General features: G+C 34.3%; 1 protein-coding gene across 1 annotated transcript in view; it reads right to left on the bottom strand.

Moving 5' to 3' along the window:
* Window positions 1-1,656: 1,656 nt before the first annotated feature.
* Window positions 1,657-27,068, bottom strand: part of LOC119766089 — a 125,339-nt gene continuing 99,927 nt past the window's right edge. Inside the window, exons 3-7 of the mRNA XM_038250481.1 lie at window positions 10,744-10,946; window positions 10,225-10,678; window positions 10,064-10,167; window positions 2,909-3,368; window positions 1,657-2,811 (exon numbers count right to left, since the gene is read on the bottom strand). Coding sequence (XP_038106409.1) covers window positions 2,686-2,811; window positions 2,909-3,368; window positions 10,064-10,167; window positions 10,225-10,678; window positions 10,744-10,946 — 1,347 coding nt within the window. The 3' untranslated portion in view covers window positions 1,657-2,685. The remainder of the gene's footprint in view (window positions 2,812-2,908; window positions 3,369-10,063; window positions 10,168-10,224; window positions 10,679-10,743; window positions 10,947-27,068) is intronic.

Below are 27,068 nucleotides of genomic sequence, written 5' to 3'. Positions count from 1 at the left end.
CCCCGAAAATTCCATGTCCCCGAAAATCATTTCCCCGAAAGTGCTATTTCCCCGAAAATCATTTTCCCGAAAATTCCACATCCCCGAAAATCATTTTCCCGAAAATTCCACATCCCCGAAAATCATTTTCCCGAAAATTCCATATCCCCGAATGTCATTTACCTGAATGGCCATTTTACCGAACTGCCGTTTTCCCGAATTTACATATACCCGAATGGTTACTTCACCAAAAAATCAATTTTTCCGAATGATGACCTAGATATAAACTAAATTGTTATTTAGGAATTTTTTTTATAAAAGTATGACGTTAATATTAAATTCTCCTACGTGTTTTGTAAGATTAAAAAAAAAAACAAATAACCGTAGAAGGCCACGTGGACACTTCAAGAGTGCGGGGTATTGAGATCATCCACGTTCCATAAAAAAAGATTTTTTTTTGTAGCGGCCATTTTCAGCAAAGGACAATTTTCCAAAACGGTATCTACGTGGTAAGGATAGAACAGCAACGATAGCTTCATGCGACGACTCGATGCGCAGGATTCAGTTTGTTCTAGATTTTGTTTAACTGAACTAATTTGTTTCTATCAATTTTGGCTGGATGAAGGCTTTGAACAATTATTTTTTATTTTTTTACGTCCAATTCGAGTTCTGCGACCAACACTTTTAATCAAATCTAAATAGTTGATTGTTGAATTACAAAAAGCATTTTTTGAATATTTCATCACCGCCATTTTAGATTTAAAAAAAACTAAATCACTTTAAAGTAGTTTAGGGGCTATACTTAAGCTCGACAGCTGATTTTGGTTGCCAAGGCCCCAAGTAACAATTACATTTTTTTGCGGTAGTCGGGCCTGAACGTGTGTCAAACACGTTCTGACCTGAAATCCCTTTGGCCAGTTGTCGCACTTACATCAATTTGAATATTGAAAATTCAAGTGAAGCTCGGAATTTTTTGAACGTTCAATAGAGTAATCAACGTTCGTTTGTATTGCGTGTACGTACACAAAAATTAAGTGAGGTTAAATTTTGTCAGCCAGCAAAATCAAATGGTGCACTAGTGTGCGTACGCGAAACGTCATAAAGCTCTATTGTGGACATGATACTTTATTGATCGCTACTTCCCCGAACCCGGTCAGGCGGGTATGGCCGTTGTCCAGAACCACGCGCGGTTCTGGGCAACGGCCATACCCGCCTGACCGATTCGGGGAAATGGCCGTTCGGGATTATGGTCATTCGGGAAAATGATTTTCAGGGATGTGGAAAATTAGGGGAAGTGGCCATTCGGGAAAATGGTTTTTAGGGGAAGTCGCCATTCGGGGATGTAGCCGTTCGGGGAAATGGATCGTTCGGGGAAATGATTTTCGGGTAAATTACATTTCGGGAAAGTGTCTTTTCGGAGATGTGGCATTCGGGGAAATGTCTCTTCGGGAATGTGGGTTTCGGGGAAATGTCATAGATTCTTGTAATTATAACTCGGAACTCCAGCAACCAACTGCAACCAAACTTCGGGACAATGCACATAATGGTTAGCCAATTAAAACGTGTTTGTTATTGTTTACAACAGGAAGGACATAAACTTGAGAAAAAAAATTAAAACAAATATCTGGAAAGTCAAAAGATAGGAAAACATAAATTGAAAGGCAAAGACAAAAGACAATAAAAAATAAAAACGAAAGTTTGAAAAACAAACGAGCATTTGTCGAAAGACAAAAAAATATTTTCGAAGCAATAGTTATACACTTTGATTTTATTAATTTGGTTTAAGCTAGTTTTAAAAATGAGAGTGAAATCATAGGATTCTTGGCTATGAATGAATTGTTATAACACAATTATTGAACTAAAATTGTATTACACAGTAATCAAAAACCACCCAAATGCCTTAACTCTATGTTTAGAATAAGTGATTGATGTGCGTTTTGACGTGATCACTTTTTGTTTTGGTTTTAGACGAACTCAATTTTGTAACAGTTTCGATTAAGATTAGAATTCTTTTCAAGAATTTGCGAGAAATCGTCGACATTTCTATGTACAGAAAGCATAACTTGAAACTTCTTCTCGTATCTAGGTGGGAAGGGGGATGAACGGTACGCATGATTTGGAAGTTAAAATAAGTTTTTTTTTATTTAATTTTATTTAAAAATACATCTCTACAAAATAAGATCGATCTAAAAACCAGAGTGGAAGTTCTGTGGGGGGAATATTAGTTGACTTTTTTCCAAATCGTAATTGTATTGTTCCGTGTAATTGGCCACATCGAATAGTAGTTTAGTGAAGAAGTACTTCAAAATAAACACATATTTTGAGTTTGGAACCACTTGCAGTGGAAGTTCACCATTTTGTTTTCGAAAGGAAGCTGGTATGATTGATATGTTGTTCTTAATTAGAATGCCACGTGTTTGTTTAATTTTGAAAGCAATCGTCAGCATTAGTAATTTGTTTGAATATTTAAATTTTGAAAAGGAACTTTGCACAAATTACTAACACTGACAAGCTCTTCTAATCGTAATTTGTTCATTCTACTCTATCAATTAACTTTAGAATGTTTTTGCTGTGTTTTCTCATAATTTAACCTTACCATATCTAATTATTTGCACACTGGCGTATTCAATGGAGTTGTGGTAATTTCTACGATGGAGTCGCCAGTGTCTACGTTCGCGCCAGAAAGTGCCTCCATCGGGGAAGGTCCTATTTCCGGCTGCCACCCTCGTTGGCCAGCAGCGATTCCTTGGCTTCCTGCTTGACGCGTTTCTTCTCCTCCTTGGCGAGCATCTTGGCGAGCTTTTCCTCCTCCTTGGCGATGCGTTTTTCCTCCTGGGGAAACAATTCAAAAATTAGTCAATTTACTCGAATTCAGTTTCAAAGACTACAACGCCCGATTCAAGCGCCCAACCCTCCTCCCCCTCCTTACCTTCCTGGCGTCCTTTTCCGCCTTGATTTTGTGCTTTTCCTCCTTCTTCTTCCGCTCGATCGTCTCGTTCTTCTTATTGTCGTATTTTTCGTCCTGTTTGACGTTATTGTTGCTGATGTGATTATTGCCTTTGCTGTCGCTAAAACTACTCTTACTCTTGGAGAGGCCGGCACCACCGGAAGTGGAAGCAACGGCGGAAGAGCCAGCCGAGAGGACACGTGCCTTAGGCGGAGTCCCAACTGCGGTGATGAGTGAGGTCGTGACTGGTTTGCCGGTGGCCATGTTGGTTTTGTTGATCGGAGACTTGCAGGCCGCCGGAGCGATCTTACCGTTGAGGCCCAGCTTCGACGGGCCCGGTTTGGCACTACTGCTTTTTTCAATGCTCAGCAGAGGTATCGACTCGACCACTTCTTCCTTGGCGTTCTTGCTGCCGGCAGGTTTGCCGGGTTGGGTGTAGTATCTGTGGAAGAAGTTGAAATGTTTGGTTTAGGTAGAAATTGTTTCTCAGTTTTCTCAACAATGGCTGAACTAAATGTTTCCAAATATGTAATTTCAAATTAACTTTAAAATAACAAAAAATATACAGAAATGCGTTTCTGATTAATTTCAATGGAATGTAGGGAAGAGTAGTCATGAATGAGATACGGGGAACAATGATAAAATGGCTCTCACAAATCGTAGTTTTAACCAATCAGGTTCATATTTAAAGAAAGGTGTGTCTACTGGATACACTTCTGCCATAAGAGTGGCTTCAGATACGGAAGCTCCCTTGCTAAGTAATTTATAAATGATTGATTCTCTCGTTGGTTCTGCATTTTTCTGGATATTTTCAGCAAAACTAATATTTCTTCAAATTTATTTCGTCATTTCGGATAGCATAAGTTGGGCCAAAATGTTTTTTCCAAAATCATTGGCAATCTTTGGCCATGTTTTTGGCACATTTGAGATTAAACTTCATGTAAACAAAAAAAGTTATTAATTATAAATATTTTTTTATATAATTCAAAAGACTTTTTATTAAAACTTTTGTTAATTGAAGTTTCAAGTTTACAAAGTTGCCTTTAAACGGCCTTTTTAGGGGGAAGAGGATTCAATAGAAATTCAATGTCTTAAATAGTGCGTCCATCCCGGGATAAAAATCCCTGGATTTCTCCTATACTGGGAATTCCTTAATCCCGGGATTTTTTTAATATTTTGTCCCGACAATACCCAGAATTGAAACAAAAAAAAAAAATCAAGTTTTGGTCTGGAAACTCAGATTAGGTTGTGGGAATAGATGAACAGTTGAATACTTAGTTATCGATAAGAATTTTAAAGCATTAGCAAATTTGAATTCGGCATATCGTCAGCTGTGTGCTATCTTATGACATAGACCATTTTGGTCGAAAATGAGTTAATGATGACGTTTTGCTATACTTAACAAACACAGTGTTGAAACACTAGAAGATATATATATTTTTTTTTCATAAAATTATTTTTATTAGGTCCTTTTCGGTACTGGGACCTGGTTAGGACCGAGTCGGCTTTTGTAATTACATTTGACTTAATAATTACAGAGGCTCTTGTGTGTAAATGTTAGTGGGAGGGGAGCCGATTACCCGCGGCCTACTCGGGGTTAGTAGGGAAGGGATTGATGTTAAGGACAAGGCGTGGGAAGGGAAGGGGGATTGTGTAGGGGTCTTGGTTGGCTCTGCTGGCCTTTGCGTTTTGTCCTCAGCCGCAACTCGGTGTCCAGCTGCTGGGGCGATCTTGCTTTGCTTCCGGTGCACACTAGAAGATACTTTAACCCGATTTTGGAAACTCGCTTCCGTTTCCCGGATATCGCAATACACACTTGTGACATAGTTTATAACAATATACTGATTAAGTCGATTAAACCATTGATTTGAGCTTATTTTAGTTTGTATGGGAATTCTGTGCACACTTGTGACACGTAGTACAATTTTACGTTCGAGACACACTTGTGACACGTGCTTTTCAGATTTTTGTTTAAATTATTTACTGAATCGTTTAACTGGTGTAACCAAATTAGTTGAAATTTGGAGCGTTTGTTAAGCAATAGTGTACGAACCGATTGCTTCAATAAGTTTGGCTCTATCATTCATAGTTTTGAAATTATTTACCAACAAACTCTAAAAATCGATTTTCTCGAAAAGTACTAAATGGTCGTTGTCACAAGATAGCACACAATTGACGATATATCAACATTTATTTGGCTTATAAGGGAAAATTATTAAAAATGTAGTTTGCGGAACCACAAAATGCCTAGCGATTTAATTATTTTCCATTAAAGTTTATATATTTTTCTTAAAATTTACCTTTTATGAAGACTTCAAACTAGAAAAAAAAATCAAATTTAATTATATTTCATCAAATATCGGCACCTGGAGTAAATCAGGACAATGTTAACGAATTAAGACAGTTGTTTTAGCCAATATTTTTTGCATAACTTTCTGATATTTTTTTTAATTTCAGTAAATAATTTTTGTATTTTTTAGGTGAGTTGCTCCATTCTGCAATTTTTTGTGAATCTTTCTATAACATCTTAGGCTATTTTCACAAAAATTTTGAACGAGCATAAAAAAATCATAAGAGTGGCGTGTTTTTTTTCTATCAGTGTATTTTTTTCGGAAAGTCCGTCAAATTTCCTACAAGTTGACAACTTTTTGAAACGATGCAACGGCTTCGAGATACAGCGATATTTAAAATACGAAATACAAAAAAATATTGAAAACACTGTAATTATCGAGTGGAACTGGCTCCAAATACACAAAAATGGCTTACGTAAGCGTATAATAATGTCTACAAAATTTCGTTGAAATCTGAGATTATCGAAAAAATACCTAAAAAAACCTGTTTTTGGCTGAAATTGCTCATTAACAAAACAAATAGTACACCAATTTTCAAATGTATTGCTCTGAAATATCCTGTACCTATTCAGACTGCAATCCCGATTTTTCCCAGTTGGCGGTATTGTTTTAATGATAATTTGTAAAATATGTTTTATATAAAACATGAAATTCTAAACTTTTCCAAAATTTTACATTGGATGATATCATTTTATTTGTTATTTTTTTTACAGTTTCAAGAAAGTTTTAAGCTTTTGTAGTCAATTCACATATGAAAAAAAAAGAAATTTATTAATAAGAATTTTAAGATTACAAATTAGAAATAATTTGAATAACATTGGATTAAAAAATGATTATTGGTTAAAATCCAAAGCAGAACAAAAAACAACAATTTTGTTTTTTTTTAACTAAATAAGTTTTTTTCAAACTAACTTAAAAACTGCTGTTTTTGTTCAGATTGAAGCATAGATTATCACAAATTAACAGTATTACGCTAATTCTATGATTTTAAGCTTGAAAAACATAAAAAAATTAATGAAAAAGTAGATTTAAAAAAAATCTAAAAAATCCCGGGATCCCGGGAATTTCTGGGATTTAAAAAAAACCTGTTCCCGTTTCCCAAAAAATTCAAAACCCGGAAAAATTGGGAGCCTTAGTCTTAAATCATTATCTGACACATTCTTTGTAACTTTCAGTTTCTTTGATAAGTCATAACAACGTTTGTTTTTTTCCTAAAAAAATAATTATTAAAGTTTCAATTTCTATGAATTTTGACATTTCTTGAAACAAAAAAATGATTTTTTTTATTTGTATATTTTTGGACGCAAGCAGATTTTTTTCTTGTTTTTTGTAAGATTTTTGTAGACTTTATAACAACAACATTTTTTGAAAAATGATTTAAAATAGTTTTAAAAAGTTTTTAAAATATTTTTTAAGATTGTTTGAATTTATCACATTTTTGAGAGTAATTTGTCTTCTGCCGCAGATAATTATTAATTTTATTTAATATTTGTACATATGTTATAGTTGTATTTATTTATTGAAATTTAAACGAAAAGAAGCCTAGAAAAGTGGCTTTTCTTGTTAAAAAAATGATCAAATAAACAAACAATAAATCAAACCCAAATAGAGGGTGACGAGCGGGAATTCCCGGGAAATCGACCATTTTTGGACCTCTCAATTTCCGGGAAATTCGGTTGAGACTCCCGGGAAATTTTTAACTTATAAATATTGAAGCAAAATTATATAAACTAATCTAGAATTATTTGAAAAATTCAAAATTGTTTGGAACATTGGATGTTTAATGTTCGATGTTCAAATTCAAATGAACCAATGCGTCTCTAATCTTCCTATTCATATTTTTTTTTTAATTTCAACTTGTCAAAAATTCCAATAACTATAATCGAGAGAAGCCAAAAAAATGTGGACCCCAAAATTTACCTTAAAACATACTCTGCAGTTACACCCCAGAAATGAAATTTAATGTTTCCTTTTTTATGAATCCAGAGTGTTTATAGGGCGTTATGAAAAAAAAAAACTCTAGAAATATTATTTTTATTTATTATTTCTAAGAGATATTAATAATTTCGAGAAAAATTAGAATCCTGCGCTCCAATTAATCGCCGCAGAAAGATATCGTCGCAGTGGGAAAGGTCAGGAAAACCTAGAGAAGGCAGGATAGTAGGCTTAGACATTTTTTTTAAATAATTGTTGATTGTCAATCTGAGATATTCGTAGGGACTTTTTCTGCAGGCTGACGATTTTGGCTTGTTGGTTTTGGCTGCGGTTGTCTGGTTTCCGGTGGCGGAATCTACGGTTCTGAGACCTTTACGGTCGGTTTTATGGAACCGGGACAGCGCACAGCGGGCATGGTTGGCTTCGTCGGGCAGGCTTCCCCATCGTTGCAGAACTTGGTGTCCAGCCATACGCTAATCCGGGCATGCTTAATGCGGACACTTCCTAACGGTTAAGGTCAGCGGCCTGAGAGATGTCGGCCTTGATTTTGATGACGCTAAATGGCGCTTGTCAATGGGTAAATCTGGGAAAATGACCAAAAATTTACCGAGACATGGTTCCACCAAGTAATACTTCTCTCTAGTTTCACGTAAACCATCAAAAGCTATGTTTAAGTATCAGAGAACAGAATCTGATGGAAAATCAACGCACAGACCGGTGGCCGGAATACGGTCCACCGAATGATCCAAATTTGTTAAGAATTTTGACTCCATTTTGATTTCATTTCTTTTAACATGAAATCTCATGCAAAACAATCAGAACAGCAAAAAAAAAAAAACAAAAAACCATGAGACTGGAATATCGGAACCGGTTCCATGATCATCGGTGTCCACATCCAGAACCGTATTTAAGAAACAGCGTTAACTCGTCGGTTAACTGGCCATGCGACGTATAATACTGGTTAATTTTGAATGAAGAATGTCTTTAGTGTATAAATTCGTCCTCTGGCCGGTTCCCATATTCCCCGGTGGTCACATCCGGAATCCGGTGTTGGCAAACAAAAAAGTAACAAAATCTCAACCACATCCCCCTATCTGCGTTTCATAATAAAATAACGCTGTTGCGAAGAAGCCTCTGGATGAATATACAATTTCATATCAAACATGATCCCTGCAATAGAAGGAAGAAGTTATATTTTAAATATAAAATATTATTTTCATTAAAAACACTCACCATCTGAAAAAAAGCATCAAAACGAAAAAATAGCATAAACAGTTGAGTTGAACTGACAGCGATGTACAGTGAAAATCAAAACGATTGCTGCGATTAATTGAAAAACTCCTTGCGCTCCTATATTTCAGACCCCCTCCAGATAATCACCAAAACTGATTATTTCTCAATACGCGCAATAAAAGCTTTTTCAAGATAAGTTCAAATTCCATATCTTCTCTCGAGCATAGCAATCCTTTTTTTTTAATTCTAAGTACCTAAGTTAATTTTCAAGGTAATTTCTTTTTTGACGTCAAAGCGATGTAATTTTATATTTCACGTCAACCTCAATATTAAACTCTGGAGCGGTAATCTTTGTAAAGTTAAGGTTCGCCAATTGTGAATACTCCGGTTTTCATGATAACTGTAAATATATCTTCAATTAAAATTTACAGTTGACCTTAAAAAGGATGAAAACAAATTAAATTGTTGTTTTGAGTCGTTCTTTATCATATTGCAAAAATCTCGATACTGGGAAATTATAATAATAAGAAGTTCATGGAACAAGTTTGTGCAACATTTGAAAAGTCACTCATTGCGAATAATGATTCATAAACATTTTAAAACAATTTTAGTAAACTATATAGTTCCTAAACAAATTTAATACTTTTCTTTTTCTCGATTCCCGGGAAATTGAAAATCTCGAGAATCGTCACCCTCTAAACCCAAACCTTCGTTGTCTGTAAGTTTTTTAAAATTAAAATACGCAAAAACTTTTTGAAATACTTACTATAGTTTATTGCGTAATTTACACTTTAATGTGTTATACAAATTGTAATCTATCCGCAAACCTAAAAAAATGATACATTGATACCAGTAAATTAAAAACAAGGGGGGGAGGGGGAGAGGGAATGAAGTTCTTGCAAATCAGTCGAGAGAGGAATGGATCGCAAAAGGATGAGAAACAACAATGAGACAGTTGAATAACTCTGGCTGTAGAAGTTGGATCGATCTAATAATTTGGTCCATCTTAAAATAATTTGATAGATAAAAAATGCAACAAAAAACTTATCATAAAATGCTGTAGAAGTTTTTAGTTTTTAGTTTTAAGTTTTAAGTTTTAAGTTTTAAGTTTTAAGTTTTAAGTTTTAAGTTTTAAGTTTTAAGTTTTAAGTTTTTAAGTTTTAGTTTTTAGTTTTTAGTTTTTAGTTTTTAGTTTTTAGTTTTTAGTTTTTAGTTTTTAGTTTTTAGTTTTTAGTTTTAGTTTTAGTTTTTAGTTTTAGTTTTTAGTTTTTAGTTTTTAGTTTTTTTTTAGTTTTTAGTTTTTAGTTTTTAGTTTTAGTTTTTTTTTAGTTTTTAGTTTTTAGTTTTTAGTTTTTAGTTTTTAGTTTTTAGTTTTTAGTTTTTAGTTTTTAGTTTTTAGTTTTTAGTTTTTAGTTTTTAGTTTTTAGTTTTTAGTTTTTAGTTTTTAGTTTTTAGTTTTTAGTTTTTAGTTTTTAGTTTTTAGTTTTTAGTTTTTAGTTTTTAGTTTTTAGTTTTTAGTTTTTAGTTTTTAGTTTTTAGTTTTTAGTTTGAAATTGAAAATCTTCAGGAAAGATTTTGATTCAGATAACGTTTACTTTAATTATAAGAAATGACTCACTTGAACCGGGCTCCAGGGTTGGCAGGGGAAGGCGTCCTATGTCGAGTTGGACTTTTAAATTCGATAATTGGCGGTAAACGATTTGGCATCTCCGGAATGCGATTCTACAATAAAAGTATTTTTTTAAATATTCTTTTGATGATCAAAGCAAAGACTCCCACCTTAGCGTAGTATTGTCCTTTCTTGTGGTGATGCTGGTAGGCCGGGTTTCGCGGAATCGCCCCCAGACACCCGCTGGAACAGGTACCATTGCTGTGCTTGTGGCCAGCTCCACTTCCGCCAGCGTGGTGATGATGGTGGTGATGATGAAGCGTTGACGAAGACGCCGACGACGTCGATGCGACACTGCAGTCAGTGCCACCGATGCCACTGTTCGACGACGAGGAAGACATGCCCGACGTCCCGGACGCGCTCGAAATGCCGGAAATGCACGACGAGCCGGAACTCATCGAGTACAGACTGGCGGACTGGGTGACCCGGACGGCGGCCGCGTCCACGCTGTACGAACTGGCCGAACCGGGCACGCTCCAGCTTTTGCTGCCCATGGAGTAACTGCTGGCGGATCCCTGTAACCTCCACGTGGTGGATCCCGAGGTAAGACGGTTGATTCGTGCCCTGAGGGAGAACGTTGGAGTTGCGGCATTACGGGATCACACAAACACCCTGGTTTGACAACTTACCGGCAGATGACGCATCGCAGGGGCAGTAGGCGTTGCGCGACCGCACTCTGGATCGTCTTGACAAAGCAGCGCCGACAAACGACCCTGTGGCCGCAGGGTGAAGTCTGCATTGTGGCCCGGGCGTTGATGCAGATGACGCACTCATCCTCCTGCGACGTGGGAGCTTCCAGTTCGCTCTCCTCGAGTTTGCTGAGCAATTTTTCCTGGAAGAAAGAAGATTTTTTCATTTAGAAAATCTGCAACCTTTATAAAAAGAGTGCGGTGCCAAACAGTGGATAATGTTCAAATCGGTACCAAATTTAGGATTTTAGATGATTTTTTCTAAGCTTGGTCTAAATTTGTGAAAGTTGAGTTTTATATATAGTGTATTCAGGTAACGTGAAATAATTCTTTTTTTTAAAATAGAAATCATGAATTTGTAAATAGGTACGAGAAGTTAAAACCCGATTTTTTCAGACTTTTCCCGTAAAATTTTTGATACGTTTCAGAAAATTTATTGATTTGCTGCTAAATCATTCAACTATAAATTTTTGAATCATTCAGAAAATAAATATTCGGCGATTTAGTTTAAAAACATTTAAAGGACTTGCGGTGAAGACTCGCCGTTGCATTTAAAAAAAGGACAATGAAAGAACTTAAAATAAAGATGTGGTCATCACCAACGGGATCTTGACCATGCGGTGCATAATGCCGCTGCCACCAGGAAGTTGCTGTTTATCATGGGGCATTAATCTTTCGCCACGGGTATTATTTGCCTCCGCTTGCCGGTAGTGGCCACGCGCGCGGTTTACCACGTGGCCAATGGGTTTAGGCACCCCAGTGCACTGGCGCCAGAAGGAAGGAGATAATCGTGCGGTGATTAAAGGCTTCTGGAATTACCCCGGAGAGGTGGCTTCCCCGCAGCCCGCGTGCGGTGGTCGGAAGCGGTTTGGTTCCGTTCCGGAAAAGTTTGACCACCAGGCATGCACCGCGCGGTCTTCCGGCTTCCGGGCTTCACAGGTGCTAATACGCGGCTGACCCCTTCTTGCTGAACCGGTGGGGTTCAGGGAATTGAGTCTAGTCGTGTCAAGTGTGAGTGTTTGTGTGTGTTTAAGGCGCAAAAACTAAGCGCCGTTAGGGTACATTATGACCTGATGGCTTTTTCTGTTGTTGTTTGGAGCGGAGTCATGTGTCAAAAGTACACAGTAAAAAGACTTTAACTAACTTTTAAAAATATCATCAATGTTTTTTTGAGGCATAATAAACATAAATGTGGAAATTACATACCATTTTTTTACTGTGACTAATGTTTAGAGAGACTGTGTTTAGTGTGTTTGCTCTGTTCTGCATACCGCTGCGGTCAGTCGCACGAGAAAAGTCATAAATTACAAGTTTTAAACTGGTCGGAGAGCACAGCACGTGGTGGTTAGACTTTTATTAGCGCTTTTGACGTAAGGAGGAAGCAATTATAATTTAATTTTCATACGTGGTCAGACGACAAGCGGCACGATCCGTTGAACTCTAAATACAATATAATTATGGGTGGCTTGAAGATTGAGGTAGGTTCTGTCAGAAGAATTGTTTTATACCCTGAGATCCGAGATTGCAAGTTTTTTTTTCAATTTTACGTTTTAAAAACATTCCTGAAAAATAATGAAATTCAAATTATTTGAATGATTTTTTTTTCAAAATTTTATCTAAATTACTGGCATTTTTTCAATGGAAGTAATATTCTCTTGTATCATGAATTTTCCTTTAAAATGGATTTTAAATTTGTTGAAATAATACCACACTCCCTTAATTGTATTTTCATTTATTAGAAAATCTCTGTGTTTCAATCAAAACAATTTAAAACATAATCCAAAGTGCGAAATGTTTTTGTTTCCTATACCTTTCCATAAAAAAATCTGAAGTTTGCCTTAATAATTATGGAGAATACACTTTAATTAGCCGATTTAAATGTCCAACTTGTTACCGGGGAGACCCGTTCAAATTCGTTCTAAGATTTGGTGAAAACACGTCACGTCCGCGCTGATCGGATTGATTTGCGTAAAAGTGTCACTTCTTGCAGACAAAGGTTCCCAAGCCGAATCGGGTATTAGACCGAAGTTTCCAGAAACTTTCAGCCGGCGGCGATTCATGTTCCGTTTTTCCTTTGTTTCCTCGGCGGGAGCGCCGACGTTTGTCTGGGATTTGGACGAGTCACGCTGCAGAAAGTGTCTTCCCCACCTTCCCTCCGATACGCCATCTCGGAAGCTGGTCCCGGCCGGCAGATTACCTAACCTGGTCGGGTATGTTCTTTGTTGTACTTTTGAGCTGCTTATGCGAAGATGGCCAAAGCAGCTTGCACGAGGTCCCGGTAGTATCCGGGTTCTATAATGGAGAGATTTTGCATGAATGTACATATTAAAATATGCAAATCTCAAGATTTTTCGTTATCGACAAATGTAGTAGTAACTTGACATGAGCATTGTATGAATAAAAAAAATCTTTTGAAATTAAAATTAGGGTGCCAAAAATCCATAAACTTTATGTCATGGTAAAATCGGCACAAACATATATCAAATAAATTTCCCATTTTCTTAGAAATATAATACTTTCTCTCTCTCTCTCTCTCTCTCTCTCTCTCTCTCTCTCTCTCTCTCTCTCTCTCTTCACCTGTTTCTAAATTGTCAAAATAACGTACCGTAAACCGGGGTTACTTTCATAGGATTTCAATTTGTTTTTAGAATATTTTCCAACAGGTATGGATTTTCTCTAGATTATTATTTTTAAATTATGTATTAGGGTTGGCCACAAAAAGTTCATGCACTATGATGGAAAAAAAAAGTTTTTTCAATAGTGTTTAGAAAAATTGTTAAAAATTCTTAGTTTAACTTCCGGGGTGACTTTGATAGGCATAGTTTTACAAGTTCAAATCATAATTAAGATGTTTAAACTTTATTTGTACGTTAACATTCCAACACCCAAGGCTCCAAAAAAGTTGGAACGGTAACTTCAACTCGCTGGTTCTCGTGCCTAACTCAACCAATTAAGATGATTCTTTTTTCTAGTGATTTGTTAGGATGTCTAGATCATTCTAGAACTTTGCAGAACTTAATTTGATCAAATCTGTAATTTTTGCGATCAAAAACATCGTTCCAACTTTTTTTTTCGCGTGTAAAAAAAATTCGCCGAAAATTCCGCGGAGGCAGTCTTTTTAAAAAAGGTGGAACGATGTTTTCGGTCGCAGAAATTACAGATTTGATCAAATTAAGTTCTGCAAAGTTCTAGAATGATCTAAACATCCTAACAAATCACTGGAAAGAAGAATCATCTTGATTGGTTGAGTTAGGCCCGAGAACCAGCGAGTTGAAGTTACCGTTCCAACTTTTTTGGGAGGCTTGGGCGTCCGTGTAAGTTGGACATGCGTTGGGCGTTCCAGTGTTAAATGGACCATCACTAAAGTAGTTTTTTATATAGTTTTTTCTAAATATCAATGTTTATATGCTTTTTAAAAAATACATAAAAATTTCAGATAAAATTGTTAAAAAGTCGGAATTTTGCCTGAAATTTGCTAAAACTAGATTTTTGAATAAAATTATCGATTTAAATTCCATTTTATACTGAATTCGAAGCACGAATCACAAGTTTTTACATTTTACATGACATTTATTCAACTGAAATTGCCTATAAGTTTGGGGATTTTTATTAATTGTGTTTCAAAAACACATATTATAAATTATTTACAAATTTACTTAATCTTCTCCTAGTGGAAGATTGTCCAAAGTATCCGAAAATGCATTCCGTTTTCCGATTCAAAATCATGTTCATTGAGTAATTCATGACACTTTGAGAAGTTTAAAATAATGACTTTCATCAACATTTTCTTTACTCCAGTTAACTAACTTTTCAAACTTTTAAAAATTTTATTGAAAGTTCTTCTTGAACACTTTTCTACCAGGGTCAGTATACAGTACTGTTCATTTTGCGGAAAAACCGCAAACCTCGCAAAGTCACCCCAGCTATTAAAGTCACACCGTTGTTTTTTTTTGTGTTTTAAGTATTTTAATTATCTTAAGTTTTTCAGTATTTTAAGTATTTTTAGATTTTTAATTCTTTTTTAAGTATTTATTTTTTTAAGTATTTTACGTATTTTAAGTTTTTGTTTACATATTTTAAGTATCTTAAAAATCTCAAGTTTTTTTAAATATATTTTAAGTATTTTAAGTATTTTAAGTATTTTAAGTGTTTTACGTATTTTAAGTATTTTAAGTATTTTAAGTATTTATTTTTTAAAGTATTTTACGTATTTTAAGTTTTTGTTTACATATTTTAAGTATCTTAAAAATCTCAAGTTTTTTAAAATATATTTTAATTATTTTTATTATTTTAAATATTTAAAGTATTTTATGGCTTTTAAGTATTGAAGCATGTTTATTATTTTAGGTTTTTGATAAAGTATTTAAGGTATTTTAAGCATTTTAAGTATTTTAAGTATTTCAAGTATTTTAAGTATTTCAAGTATTTCAAGTAATTCAAGCATTTCAAGTATTTCAAGTATTTCAGGTATTTCAAGTATTTCAAGTATTTCGAGTATTTCAAGTATTTCAAGTATTTCAAGTATTTCAAGTATTTCAAGTATTTCAAGTATTTCAAGTATTTCAAGTATTTCAAGTATTTCAAGTATTTCAGGTATTTCAAGTATTTCAAGTATTTCAAGTCTTTCAAGTATTTCAAGTAATTCAAGCATTTCAAGTATTTCAGGTATTTCAAGTATTTCAAGTATTTCAAGTATTTCAAGTATTTCAAGTATTTCAAGTATTTCAAGTATTTCAAGTATTTCAAGTATTTCAAGTATTCCAAGTATTTCAAGTATTCCATGTATTTCAAGTATTTCAAGTATTTCAAGTATTTCAAGTATTTTTAGTATTTCAAGTATTTCAAGTATTTCAAGTATTTCAAGTATTTCAGGTATTTCAAGTATTTCAAGTATTTCAAGTATTTCAAGTCTTTCAAGTATTTCAAGTAATTCAAGCATTTCAAGTATTTCAGGTATTTCAAGTATTTCAAGTATTTCAAGTATTTCAAGTATTTCAAGTATTTCAAGTATTTCAAGTATTTCAAGTATTTCAAGTATTTCAAGTATTCCAAGTATTTCAAGTATTCCATGTATTTCAAGTATTTCAAGTATTTCAAGTAATTCAAGCATTTCTAGTATTTCAAGTAATTCAAAAATTTCAAGTATTTCAAGTATTTCAAGTATTTCAAGTATTCCAAGTATTTCAAGTATTTCATGTATTTCAAGTATTTTAAGTATTTCAAGTATTTGAAGTTTTTCAAGTATTTCAAGTATTTGAAGTATTTCAAGTATTTGAAGTATTTCAAGTATTTCAAGTATTTCAAGTATTTCAAGTATTTCAAGTATTTCAAGTATTTCAAGTATTTCAAGTATTTCAAGTATTTCAAGTATTTCAAGTATTTCAAGTATTTCAAGTATTTCAAGTATTTCAAGTATTTCAAGTATTTCAAGTATTTCAAGTATTTCAAGTATTTCAAGTATTTCAAGTATTTCAAGTATTTCAAGTATTTCAAGTATTTCAAGTATTTCAAGTATTTCAAGTATTTCAAGTATTTCAAGTATTTCAAGTCTTTCCTGTATTTCAAGTTATTCAAGTATTTCAAGTATTTCAAGTATTTCAAGTTTTTCAAGTATTTCAAGTATTTCAAGTATTTCAAGTATTTCAAGTATTTCAAGTATTTCAGGTATTTCAAGTATTTCAAGTATTTCAAGTCTTTCAAGTATTTCAAGTAATTCAAGCATTTCAAGTATTTCAGGTATTTCAAGTATTTCAAGTATTTCAAGTCTTTCCTGTATTTCAAGTTATTCAAGTATTTCAAGTATTTCAAGTATTTCAAGTATTTCAAGTATTTCAAGTATTTCAGGTATTTCAAGTATTTCAAGTATTTCAAGTCTTTCAAGTATTTTAAGTAATTCAAGCATTTCAAGTATTTCAGGTATTTCAAGTATTTCAAGTATTTCAAGTATTTCAAGTATTTCAAGTATTTCAAGTATTTCAAGTATTTTAAGTCTTTCAAGTATTTCAAGTAATTCAAGCATTTCAAGTATTTCAAGTATTTCAAGTAATTCAAGCATTTCTAGTATTTCAAGTAATTCAAATATTTCAAGTATTTCAAGTATTTCAAGTATTTTAAGTATTTCAAGTATTCCAAGTATTTCAAGTATTTCATGTATTTCAAGTATTTTAAGTATTTCAAGTATTTGAAGTTTTTCAAGTATTTCAAGTATTTGAAGTATTTCAAGTATTTCAAGTATTTCAAGTATTTCAAGTATTTCAAGTATTTCAAGTATTTCAAGTATTTCAAGTATTTCAAGTATTTCAAGTATTTCAAGTATTTCAAGTATTTCAAGTATTTCAAGTATTTCAAGTATTTCAAGTATTTCAAGTATTTCAAGTATTTCAAGTATTTCAAGTATTTCAAGTATTTCAAGTATTTCAAGTATTTCAAGTATTTCAAGTATTTCAAGTATTTCAAGTATTTCAAGTATTTCAAGTATTTCAAGTATTTCAAGTATTTCAAGTATTTGAAGTATTTCAAGTATTTCAAGTATTTCAAGTATTTCAAGTATTTCAAGTATTTCAAGTATTTCAAGTATTTCAAGTATTTCAAGTATTTCAAGTATTTCAAGTATTTCAAGTATTTCAAGTATTTCAAGTATTTCAAGTATTTCATGTATTTCAAGTATTTCAAGTATTTCAAGTATTTCAAGTATTTCAAGTAATTCAAGCATTTCTAGTATTTCAAGTAATTCAAATATTTCAAGTATTTCAAGTATTTCAAGTATTTCAACCATTCCAAGTATTTCAAGTATTTTAAGTATTTTAAATAATAAATATTTAGTTTCTCGAAAATAATCCTGAACGCATAAAAATTATAAGACTTACAATTTTAATAAAAGTCATCCTGTAACAACGCCCATGAGTCGAAAATTCTTCTCTCAAGACAGGTTATGACGAAACAAATTTCGGAATAAAATTTTGGCCAGTGACCAAACGCGAGCAGAACTCGGTACATTTCCTATTTGGTATTTGAAGTCATATGACAAAGTAGGTACAGCAGACAGCTGACTGGCCGTGGCCAGTTTAGCAAAAGAACAAAGCAAATTTAACATCATATTTGGCGTTGTGACGTGCGCACTTGCTATAGTCCCGACGGAGAAACTGATTGAATTTCAAATGGGGACAAAATTTGGCTTTCCCGTCCCAAAAAGTTTGCCAGTTTTTGTTTAAGGTGGTGAAATCGGGAATTACCCCGGATTGGCGGTGCTGCTGCTTCTGCTGCAAAGTTTGTGACGCACTACATTTGCACAACCCTGATTATGTAGATAATTACGAGCTATTGTTTGCCAAATGCGAGAAGGGATAGTTCTGGAATTGTAATTTCAGCTGATTATTTGGAGTGATTCACGGTGATGTGAATCATAGGTTGTGCTTGTAAGTGACAACTTTTTGCATTGAGACGAGTCAAACAATTTACTAAGTACATCAAACCGATTCCGTGTTCGTTGTAATATTAAGACCGTGCCTTTACAGTATTGGCCCCCGCGACGCTATGCATAAAAGTCCTATATGACGACAAGCTATAGCTATAGATGGTGAAAATCATGCTAAAGAGCATTGTAAGCATATTCAAGCTACAGTCAAGTCTAAAAAAGCTGCTACAGTAAAACCCTCATGACGTGGATGAAAGCCTATTTTTTTAAAAATAAACTTATCAATCCAAAAAAAAAAAACGTCTTGCATTGGGAGTGCCCGTTAGATCAAATTTGAATGTGCCAAACTATCGGTCTTTCACTGTATAAGGAATAAGACTGCCGACGACAGAATTGGGGATGCTTCACGCGAAAGGGTCGTTAGTTAAAAGCGTTAAATTGGACGTGATAACACAATTAGTCAGTCCAGGGGGTTGGGGAAGCTAGCATAACAGGTAAGAAAGCCTTGATGTTGATGTTGTGGGACTATGCTGAAAAGAATGCCAATTTAAAGGGGTAGCGAGGAGCTGAATTTTGGAACAAATTCAGTTTGATTCAAACGTTAAATGAAACAAATAAAAAAAAACACTCTTAAAAAAGAGATTGAATATACGTACTTTTAAACAAGCTCAAAAAATGAAAAAAATATGAATCATCAAGTCACAACATTCTACTCAATAGGTACTACATGCAATAACTCAACAATATCCACATGAGGGGAAGTCATTGAGCGTTTGGTTCCTCATTCACCAGTCCACATTCTAATGCAAGTGGCATCACACAACACCAACAACAACAAAAACCTATTGACGAACCACAACAACAACTTCTGCTTCAGCTACTTCTGCTACCATTCAATTACCAAATCATCATCATTACGAAGCGGGAACCCTGAGAAAGATCGAAGATGATCGAACCTGCGCGTTTAGGCAGCTAACTTGGGCTTGAGAGTGGTCGACGACGGTCACGACCTCTTCAACTCTGTGACGATGATGAGTGGCTGCACGTCAGAGAGCATCGCGCAACGGGTGACAGGGCGGAATTAGTTTATGGAGCTGCAGGTCTGCAGGTGGACACACGCGGTTATGATAGTGTGAAGAAACTGCTAATTCATTCATCAAACGCGTGCACGTGGGTTTATGGAAAGGGGGAGGGTGACAGGGTTGAATCGATCGGGGAAATGGTATTGCATTAGATGACTTTCAACTATTGTAATTTTCAATGTCAGTTTAGGGAAATTGCTGATTTATCAATGTTGTTGAACAAAATTACGATACAGGCATACCACAAACTCGGAAACATTGGTGTTGATTTTTAGCAAAAAAAAGTTTTGCAGTACTGCGCCGCATCAAATTTTTTCTAAAATTTAATACATTTTTGAATAAACCCAATTATGCTAAAAATGATTTCAGACGCAGAATTTAATTGAATATTTTTGAAACTTTATAATTAGAATAGCATAGCATAGCATTGGTGTCTACCCGTAGCTGCTATTTGAAACTTTATAATTAGAATTAAATAAGAAATTGGATTACCGGATATTTTATGTTTGAATGTCTTTTGAAGATATAACATAAGAGAAAATGAGAAGAATTAATAATAGTTTAAAATATAATACAATGACTTTATTTCAGGGTTTACCCTTTCAAGGTCTCGTGGCGCAGGGGTAGCGGCTTCGGCTGCCGATCCCGATGATGCTATGAGACGCGGGTTCGATTCCCGCCTTATCCACTGAGCTTCTATCGGATGGTGAAGTAAAACGTCGGTCCCGGTTTCTCCTGTCTCGTCAGAGGCGCTGGAGCAGAAATCCCACGTTAGAGGAAGGCCATGCCCCGGGGGGCGTAGTGCCAATAGTTTCGTTTTTTTCCTTTCAAGGTCAAAATTACCAGCACTGGCCTATAATTTTCGTTTGGTTACATGAATCACTTTATATTTTTTCAACATAATTATGTTTTTTTTTCAACTTAGATCAGGGGTGCTCAAAGTTTTTTTTTAATGGCGGTTCAACTTTAAAGCTCACATAAGCTTGCGGGCCAAATGTGAAAAAATTTCAATCTGAAAAAATACGTTATTTCAATGTATAAAAATGAAAATTACATCTATTTTCATTTTTTTATTTTCGATTTTCACACTTCAAAGATTGGGGATTCAAAAAGATCGAATTCCATAATCTACTTGAACACTTTTAGAAATTAGTTCAGATTTTCTTAACCCTTTACTGCCCAATTTTTTTTCGAAATTTTTTATTTTTCCCGTGTTCAGGAGGTCATTTTGAGCAACATTTATTCTACGAAAAAAAATCAGTTCTCTTGTTCTATGTTTTTCTTGTTTCATTTCTAGTATTTCAATTTGCATTTATCTTGTTTATTTTATTTTTGTTTTTTGTAGTATTTGGTCTATTCTACCACCTCCTATCATTACATTTTGCCTATTTATTTTTTTCATGTTTTGACAGTCTCAATTTTTTCAACTTTTTGCTTGTTTTTCACATTTTCTACACCATTATCATTTAAATTGTAGAAAAATGCGTAGAGGCATAGTCTGGGACACTACAAAAATTACTGCATACTTCTTTTTACTTAAAATATAGGAAATGTTAGTAAAAAACGTTACTTAATCCACCCTTAGGTGGTTGGCGCCTTCCTCACATTTAAAGGGTGCTATCCAAAATGCAAAAAGTGCGTAAATAACACTCATGTGCTTATAACTTTTGATAGGGTTGTCAGATCCTCAATGTTTTGGACGCGTTAGAAAGGTCTTTTGAATACCCATCCTACGATAGGTCGCATGAGTGATCCGGACAACGTTTTCATCAAAATAACTGAGATCCGGCCTCGAAAAAGTGCGTAAATAACACTTAAGTGCTTATAACTTTTGATAGGGTTGTCAGATCTTCAATGTTTTGGACGCGTTGGAAAGCTCTTTTGAATACCTAGCCAACGAAAGGTCGCATGAGAGATCCGGACAACGTTTTCATCAAAATATTTGAGATCCGCCCTCCAAAAAGCGTATAAACAACACTTAAGTCACGGGTATGAATCTTCAAGCAATTTCAATATGGCGACTTGTATCAGAAGAAAGTGAGGCATTTTCGCTAGTTCTCACTGTTCTGTGTTCTGCGTGCACGTCCGCAAATATTGACCACACACATACTAACACAAAGCGCCACCAAGAGGCAGAAGGTAGTTACGAATATTTTTCGCACTTTTGTTAAAAAATATGCGGTTTTGCAAAAACAAATAACAAAACCAACTTTTATGTGCAGTTCGACTATCAAACTTGTAATTCGTTGCTGATTTGTTGGGAATTTTTTTAAAAATAAAAAGTTTTTTGCAGCACCCCTTTTGGGCGGATATTCTGTTGTCACCTTTTGGTTCCTTGGATTAGCCATGGATAATTTCACTGTGTAATAAACAGGGCAGCTACCACCACGCGGCGCCACCGTTTTGATTGAGAAAATGATACAGGTTTTTCAGACGAGTTTCAATCCCGTGCTTAAGTGCTTATAGCATTTGATAGATTTGTCAGGTGTTCAATGTCTTGAACGCGTTGTAAAGGTCTTTTAAATACCTTTCTGAAAATGTATAGCATGACGGGTTTTCTTACAAAAACCACCCTTTTTACAATCTTCCGGACTTTTGTTAAAATCGTTTTTTTAGCATAACTTTTGATGTACTTAACTAAACTGCATAATTTTTAATAGCGACTTATGGGACCCCAAGACGGATTGAATGACGCCAAAACGGTCAAAATCGGTTCAGCCAATGTCGAGATAATCGAGTGAAAATTTTTTGATCAACATCCCACCACACACACAGACATTTGCTCAAAATTTGATTCTGAGTTGATAGGTATACATGAAGGTGGGTCTAGGAGGTCTAATTGAGAAGTTCATTTTTCGAGTGATTTTATAGCCTTTCCTCAGTAACGTGAGGAAGGCAAACCCCAGCCAAAGTTGACCTCTAAAAAATGACATTTTTAAAAACATTGACGAAGTCACATAAAACAAGTAAAACTTCCAAACCATAAATTTTCTAAAATTTTAAGATGTTCTTCTATCCAATGCTTTTGAAAGATCAAAAATATGGATGAAAAATTGATTTTTGGCGATTTTTTTAATCGAAGCCCGTCTAAAGGCGGAGTTGGGTTGTAGAGGGTTAAAGATTAACAAATTATAAAAATAATTCGAAAATATTCATAAAATTACAAAACGAGTCGAACCCATTCATGATACTACGAATAAATGGTTTTAATCTCTTCAGTAAATCTTAAATTCTCTTAAATCATTAAACTTGAAAGAGTTTCGAACTTGGGGGGATTGAAAATGATTCAAAGATCTTGAGAATGATGCAAAAAATATAGAATATAAAAATCGATTCATCATAGAAGTTCAAATGGATTCATAAAGGTTTAAAGTGTTTCTAGAAGTTGGAAGAGAACAGAAGTATTCGAAGAATGAGTTTTATTGAACGTAAAAGTGATTTACAAAAGTTCATAGAGATTTGAAGGGATTCAAAGATATTCATGGAGAGTCAAAGAATTCAAGGATTGAGTATATTGAAAGAAAATCAGATAAATTCAGAGAGGTTTTAAGACATTCAAAGTGTATAAATTTAAAAGAAATGCGGAGAATTTCGAAGACATTGAAAGAAATTTGAAAGGATTCAAAGATATTCATGGAGATTCAAATTGCTTCAAGAATTGAGCTTCAAAGTAATTTAAAGAGATAAAAAAATGCAAAGAGATTTAAAAGATCCAAAGATTTTCAAAGAAATTCAAATAAGTTCAAGAGATTTAATGGGATTCAAAGATACTCATGGAGATCAAACAAGATTCAGAGGGATTCAAAAAGATTCAAGAGATTCAAAGAGATATCTAATAATTAAAAAAATCAATAAAAATTCAAAGAGAATAAAAGTATTCAAGGAGATAGCAAAGATTCAAAAAAAAAAAAAACAAAGAAGTTCATAGAAATTCACAAAATATTGAAAAGGTATTATGGAATACAAAGATATTCAAAGAAATTCTAAAATATTCAAATGGATTTATAGAAATTTCAAGGAATTGTATAGGGTTCAATGAGTTTTAAAGAGGTGAGGAGTGATTCAAACGATACAAAAAATTTAAAAAATGATTGAAGAGATTCAAAGAGATTCAAAGAGATTCAAAGAGATTCAAAGAGATTCAAAGAGATTCAAAGAGATTCAAAGAGATTCAAAAGGATTTAGAGAACTAATCAACGACTAGCGACTATCGATTTTTTATTTTTCAGAGAATCAAAGAGTACATCCCTGTTCCAAGTCGATAATGTTCGTAATTACCATCGATGGCCATCGGAAGCGACATCACACGGACAGCAAGTGGCTTCCGCTGACGAAAAGGACACAAAGGAATTGGTCGCTCTTTCTGTCAGCGACTGACTGACTGAATTGGTTACCAATAGTTTTTTTTTCTTTCTCATTATTTCCATTTATTCATGCGGCACGGCGTGGTCCCCCCTCCCTCCTTCCCAGTATTGATAGTGTTTTTTCCCTTTCTTTGAGGAGCTGCTGCTTCTGCTTATGCTATACTGCTCGGCAAAACACTCTGCGTTGAATTATTCAGAACCTGTCACGACCCAGCCGGTGTACACTCCTCTTCCCGCGAAGCTCATGATTTGGGTAGCCACGGAAGCTCTCTCAGGACACAAAAAAGCGTTGTTTGGTTATGAAGATGAAGAGCTTTTTTTTCTTGTCTTCTTGTCGCTTCTTTTCCTTACATCATGCGCGCTGTTCAATGTCAAGGGGCTTGTCTTTGAATAGTGAGTAATAAGCTTTAAGTTGTTTTGTGCTCTTTTTTTGAGTTCTGATCTGTAATAAAAACTAATTTGGCATTTCCTGAATCCACTTTGATTATGAAGAATAAATGCAATATTGTATATGCCAACATTAATAAACTAACGCCAATTATGTGACAAGTGACATTGATACTGATCATTCGTCAGTTGTCTGCGTCAGTGTCGGTGGCGCCATTTAACAGACTCGCAACAAGAGCTTAACATGACGTCAAGATGAGAATGCCGACCCTAGAGTTCACACCTTCGTGTTGTATAAAACTAGCGGCACATCCTAACGGAATTAAGATCAAATCTTCCACCGTCACCGCCACCACACATAGCTCAGTGGATAATGGTTTTCCGGCAAGTGGTCAGCCGATGGCAAGTTTTTTTTTTTCTTCTATCAACCGCAATTTGTCACCATCATCATCATCAGCGGCGGGCTGTCAACCACTGTGCTGCGCGGTAGACTGGTTCGAGTTGGTAATCAGGAAACTGATTTTTAGGAACGATTAACAGTAGGTGAGCTTCTTTGTGTGAACATTTCAAACAGTTATTTGGAGGTGTTTATGGTGGAAATTTGCATTGCTAGGAGTGAAATACAAGCATATTGCAATTAAAAAAAAAAACTATTTACTTTTTCTGTCATTCTTGAACGACGAAAAAGCCTACTTTTCTGTACCAAAAAGAAACAGAATCGGATAGTAACACTTTTCAAAATAAATGTTGAAAAGTTCTACTTTTCAGCACTGAAACGGATGCTGAAAAGATGAACTATTCAGCACTTGTTTTGAAAAGTAATACTGTTAAAAAAATATTATAAAGCGGTTCATTGATAAAATACATGAACATTTGACTTATAATTCCACTTAAAGAGTGTTTTTAGGAATTGCAAAAAAATGGTTAGGAAGCCTTGACCTTTTAAATTTGGGTTACGAAATCTGTTCAAAAAATCAGGGCTGTGGAGTCGGAGTCGGAGCCGGAGTCGGTGGAGTCGGGTCTTTTTGGGAAGCCTGGAGTCGGAGTCGGAGTCGGAGTCGGAGTCGTAAAAATTCGAACAGCTGGAGTCGAAGTCGGAGCCGGAGTCGGCTAAATTTTATTAGCTGGAGTCGGAGTCGGAGTCGGAGCCGAAAATTTCTGATTACCCGGAGTTGGAGTCGGAGTCGAAGTTATCTTAAATTCAACAAAAATTATGTTTATTTTTTAGTATTTGCTATAAAACAGATTAATTTACATAACTTCTTATATTTTTATTTTTTGTTTTCAATTGCATGCGCTGCGTTGTCATTTTTATTTTTTTAGAGATCACTAAATGATAACCTGTTCAGCTGTTACCCAAGTATGTAGTATCATCATAACTCAAAAAAAAAAAAATAAAATAAAAACAATATTGGTTTTGTAGTCAGAAATATTTAAGTGATTTTTTACTGACTCCTTTTACTAATAAACCCTTTAAACTCAAATTTGACCAAATTTAATCTGGTTCTTTCTGAAAAAAAGTACACACACAGTCATTTTATACCCCGATAGTGAATGTCTTGGTGGTTTTAAGTAAATCAATGTTCAGGAAAAAAGTTACGAGGTACATCAAAAAATATAAATAATAATCACTATTTATGGAAATCGAAAACAAAAAAATCACTGACCGGGTAACTCTTCCAATAAATATTCAACGATTATAACAATCTATTACTTGAAACTCAACATGCGCATTTTGTTTAAAACTTTGTACAAAAAATTAAAAGTGTCTGAGAATGTTGATCATTAGGCAAACTATTTTGATATTGTTGTCAAGATATAAATATTGTCAAGATTTCAGGATAGGACAGGATTTTAAGATAAAAAAATATCCGTGACCTAGAAAATATTTATCCTGTGGATTTTTGTTTTTTATCCAATTCTAAGTTTTTTCATATATATTTTATGGAGGCGCACAACCATTCATTAAGCTTCGTTTTAGGTGAAGATGCACGAAGTATCCCGCGCCTCCTTTTAAATATATAAAAAAAAATTAAAATTAAAATATATCCAAAATTCTGAGGTAAAATATTTTCTAGGTCACGGATATTTGAAAAGGACCCCTTAAGCGTTCTTACCACGAAGATTTTTTTTAGATACGTTGATTTGTAATAATAAACTTCTTCAGTCTTGGCGTGATGTCCATGTACGTTTTAAAAATTTCAATGGAGCTTTAAAAAATAGTTTCGTTTAAAATTTGTTATTTAAAAATACAAGGTGACTATGATAGTCACTGTGCTTCTTATAAATGTCAACTTAAAAGTGAGCAAATTGAATTTATATGTTAAATCAATAATCAAGGCCAGCTTTCTTTCAATGATCATTGATTTAATGAAAAATTGAGGTTAAGTAAATAAATCCAAATTTACTTATCAAACAGTTCTTCTGAAAATGCCTTCAAAACTGGCGTTTTTTTAAATTTCTGTTTCAACAACGCCTAAATTTGTAGAACTAGAAACTTTTTTCCAGTTTTTTTTCCACTTAAAGAGTTTTTAAATAATCCTATTTATCAATGTTTTCGAAATAATATTTAAAATTCTGTGGAGTCGGAGTCGGAGCCAACCATTTTTTGAAAGCTGGAGTCGGAGTCGGCTAGAGTTGGTAAGCCGGAGTTGGAGTCCGAGTCGGAGTCGGTTGGATCTGAAAGCCGGAGCCGGAGTCGGAGTCGGAGTCGGCTAATTCCAGAAAGCCGGAGTCGGAGTCGGAGTCGCTTGAAATATGACCCGACTCCGCAGCCCTGCAAAAAACATATCGTCAATATTTAATTTGAATCGATGCCGTTTGATAAATGTGCAAATATTTGATATAATTTGATATAATCAAAATTTTTGACATATAAAACTCATGAACAAAGCGAAATTATTATTTTTTCTTTTTGAATTTTCTAATCTATCACTGCTTTTAACTGCCCATGTTCGTATAAATGTCCCGTATGCATTTTGGTCGTTTTCAGTTAGATACTTGAATGCCTTTTAGTTT

The sequence above is a fragment of the Culex quinquefasciatus genome, chromosome 2 (genome assembly GCF_015732765.1).
Source record: "Culex quinquefasciatus strain JHB chromosome 2, VPISU_Cqui_1.0_pri_paternal, whole genome shotgun sequence".
NCBI lineage: Eukaryota > Metazoa > Arthropoda > Insecta > Diptera > Culicidae > Culex > Culex quinquefasciatus.
Note: the sequence above shows the minus strand (reverse complement) of the source record. Positions and strands in the feature narration are given on the sequence as shown.